The sequence below is a fragment of the Myotis brandtii genome, unplaced genomic scaffold, assembly GCF_000412655.1.
Source record: "Myotis brandtii unplaced genomic scaffold, ASM41265v1 scaffold1064, whole genome shotgun sequence".
In the NCBI taxonomy this organism is placed as follows: domain Eukaryota; kingdom Metazoa; phylum Chordata; class Mammalia; order Chiroptera; family Vespertilionidae; genus Myotis; species Myotis brandtii.
In genome coordinates, this window is record NW_005353602.1 from 432,656 (window position 1) to 436,125 (window position 3,470).

At 49.7% G+C, this 3,470-nt stretch overlaps 1 protein-coding gene across 1 annotated transcript in view; it reads right to left on the reverse strand.

Annotated features, from left to right (window-relative positions):
* Positions 1-6: 6 nt before the first annotated feature.
* Positions 7-3,470, reverse strand: part of RITA1 (RBPJ interacting and tubulin associated 1) — a 6,500-nt gene continuing 3,036 nt past the window's right edge. Inside the window, exon 3 of the mRNA XM_005857024.2 lies at positions 7-790. Within this exon, the coding sequence (XP_005857086.1) occupies positions 319-790 (472 nt within the window). The 3' untranslated portion in view covers positions 7-318. The remainder of the gene's footprint in view (positions 791-3,470) is intronic.

The following is a 3,470-nucleotide window of genomic DNA, read 5'->3' on the forward strand; positions in this document are numbered from 1 at the left end:
CCACACCATTTATTCATACTTGGCGGCAGGACAATGTGTGGGAGTGATGGGGGGCATCCTGGGTTGGCACCGATACAGCATGTGGCTACGAAGGGACTAGAACAGGCCTCTCAAGGGGTGGCCCTCACATCCACGTTGTGGGGGCAGCAGGGAACCAGAGGTTGTCAGGACAGAGGGCGTCCCTGACCACCCTCACCATGCCTGCCGCTGTAAGTGCCTTGCCGACACCGGGGGGTCTCCCCAGGAGCCCCTCACCTGTGCCATCCTCTGAGACGCCTCCCCTTGCTGTGGGCAAACCTGATGAAAGGACCGAGAAACTCATTTCCAAGGGGGCTTTGGTCTCGGGGTGGCACCCCCACGCTGGGACGTAGCTGGCACTGAAGCGCTGACTGACCGAGCCCTGGGAGTCACCAGGGGGCTCTGGAAGGTCACCCCCGATAGCGAAGGCCTGGGATCCCGAGGCCCACTCGTGGGGGAGCCACCGGTGGGTGGGCGGCCAGTGTTGGGGACATTCAGAGCCCGTGGAGAGTCTAATCCACCCTTGTACACCTTCCCAGCTTCGGACCCCTCCCTGAGCTCTGTCTTCGTGGGAGCGAATGGGTGAATGGTGCGCACTGGGGTCTCCCTGGGGTGGGGCGGGTGGTCCCTCGGGGTGGCTGGGGGTGTCCAGAAGAGCGTGTGGAGTTTTGAAGCACCCCCCTTCACCATCCACGGGGCCTCCCAGCAGGTGCCCACGGGTCGGGAGCCAAATAGTGACTCATCACAGTAAGAAGGAGTGTGGCTGATCAGTCTGGCAAAGGGAAGAGAAACGAAGTGAGCGAACAAACCCTACAACCTTAACACCCGCCCACCCCACGCCACCCAAGCCAGGCACCTGCAGCAGTAGAGAGTGTTGCCGGTAGATCCCAGAAGTCCCTGTCTCCCAGCCTGGCACCCAGTGAGGCCACAGCCCCCTCATGTACCACTACCTCCATCTCTGCTATTTTGCCCCTGCCTAGCACCCAGTTCCCCTGTTCCTTGGCATGTGCCCCAGGCCTGGTCAATCTGCATATTTCACTCCTCTGGCCACACTGATTGGTCAGGAATGGCCATCTGACCCATTCTGTCCAATCAGAGTCTGCCTTAGGACCTTTGCTGAAACTACTAGGAAAGATGTTTTTCTGCCTCCTGACCTTGAAAAGCTGGCGAATATAAGGGCAAAGCAGCTGGTGGCATCTCACCTGTAACGTGTGAGGGAAAGCTGCACTAAGATGAAGACAGGATCCCAATGATGGTTTGAGCCCCGGTTATGTAAGGCCCAAATTCCCTTTTTCTGCTGAAGCCAGTTTGGGATAAGTTTTCTGTCACTTGCAACTAAAAGCCCTAATTAATACAATATTAGTCTTTATAACCTTTTTCTTTTAGCCTCTACTTTTCCTTTTTCCTAGTAGCCTCATAAGCTGAATCCTTTGTAGTCCCCTGGCCCTTCCGATTTGAATTTTTGAGTATTTACTGATATATTTATTTATTTATGTTTGTTAATCCTCACCAGAGGATATTTTTCCATTGATTTTTAGGGAGAGTGGGAGAGGGAAAGACAGAGAGAAAGATTGATGTGAGAGAGTCAATCTTTTGCTACTTGGTTTAACTTCTCAAACCATGTCTGGTGGAAACCATATCTGGTTGCCTCCTGCACATGCCCCGACCAGGGCCCAGGCTGGGGAGGAGCCTGCAACCAAGGTACATGCCCTTGACCAGAATTGAACTCGGGACCCTTCGGTCTGAAGGGTCTATCCACTGAGCTAAACCAGCTAGGGCTTTACAGGCCCTGGACTCAGCATGTCACATACATTATCTCATTACTTCTCACAACATCCACAGGAGGGAGAGATTGATAATACCATTTTACAGACATGAAAACTGAGGTATAGGGAGGGTGAAGCCCCATAGCAAGAAGGAGGGAAGAGAGAAGATTCAAATCCAGCCTGACTCAAGGACCAAGTTCTCAACCAGTGAATCAGACATATACATGCCTTCTCGGCCTCTCATCTTTCATTAGATTCATTCAGCAATTATTCTTTTTTATTTTTTTAATTAATCCCACAACTGTGAGGTCCATGGTTTTAGACCAGGACTAAAAGTGCTCAAATTTCCAAATTGAAAGGTCAACCTTTTGCTACTTGGTTTAACTTCTCAAACCATATCTGATGGAAACACATGTCTCTCTGATGCACCTTCTCATGTGAAACCCTCTACTTGTCAGCATCCAGCACAAGACTCCATCCTCCAGGAGGGCATGGGGTTGACTGTAACCTCCCTTGTCATGGACACCATACTTCTGCTAATACAGCCTACATTTACATCAGCATTTTCAACCATGTTGTAGGTGTCAGTCCTGCTAATGTCAACCAGACCTTGTCAGAGACATTGCCCTCAACCTGACACAATAATAACAAGTCTTCCTTTTATCTTGTTAAATTTTTATCTCCTTAAATAGACACCATTTCCTTTTCTTGACTAAAGTATGTCCCTCCTGGCACAGCATGGATCCTAAATATGATTAACTAGTTGTTATGGAGTGAATTGTGACCTCCCAAAATTCATGTTGAATTTTAAAGAGGTAATTAAGGTTAAATGAGGTCATGAGGGTGGGCCCCTAATCCAATAGGGATGGTGTCCCTTTAAGAAGAGACATCAGGAGTATACACACTCAGAGAAAAGGTCATATGAGGACACAGTGACAAGGTGGCCTTCTGCAAGCCAAGGAGAGGCTTCAGGAGAAATCAACCCTGCGGGCACCTTGACCTTGGACTTCAATAAATTTCTGTTGGTAAGCCCCCCAGTCTATGGTATTTTGTTATGGCAGCCATAATCAATTAAAACACCAGTCTCCTGTGTCTTTGTCCAAACTACTGATAAATAAACAAGAAGGAACCCTGAGGTTCCTTCCGGGTTGATATTAATCTGGAATAATCCCAATAATCTCATTCTAATCTAATCATCATCCTATCTAATAAAAGAGAAACATAAGCCGTACCTCCGCTACCCTTCCCATTGGCTAATCACTGAGATATGCAAATTAACTGCCAGACAAGATGGCGGCCGGCAGCTGATGCGAACAGGGAGGCTTGCTTGCTCCAGTGACGGAGGAAGCCAGGTTCCCCGCCTGCCTTGCCGGCCTCTCAGCTGCTAAGAAACACTGTAACAAATATAGAAGCTAAACAAAACCTCAGAAACCTGCTTTAGTCAGCCGGGCTTCAGCCAGCAGGACCGCAACATTGTTTCAAATACAGAAGGTAAACAAAGGCCAGAAACCTGCTTTCAGCAGCCGAGGCCTCAGAGCTGGAGCCAAGCCTCGAGCTAAAGCTGGCCCAGAATAAAAAAAAAAAAAAAGAAAAAAAGGACAGGTTGGGAGCTTCAGTCACCCACCAGCCTGAAAACGGCCCTCAGCCCCTCATCCAGGCTGGCCAGGCACCCCGGTGGGGACCCCC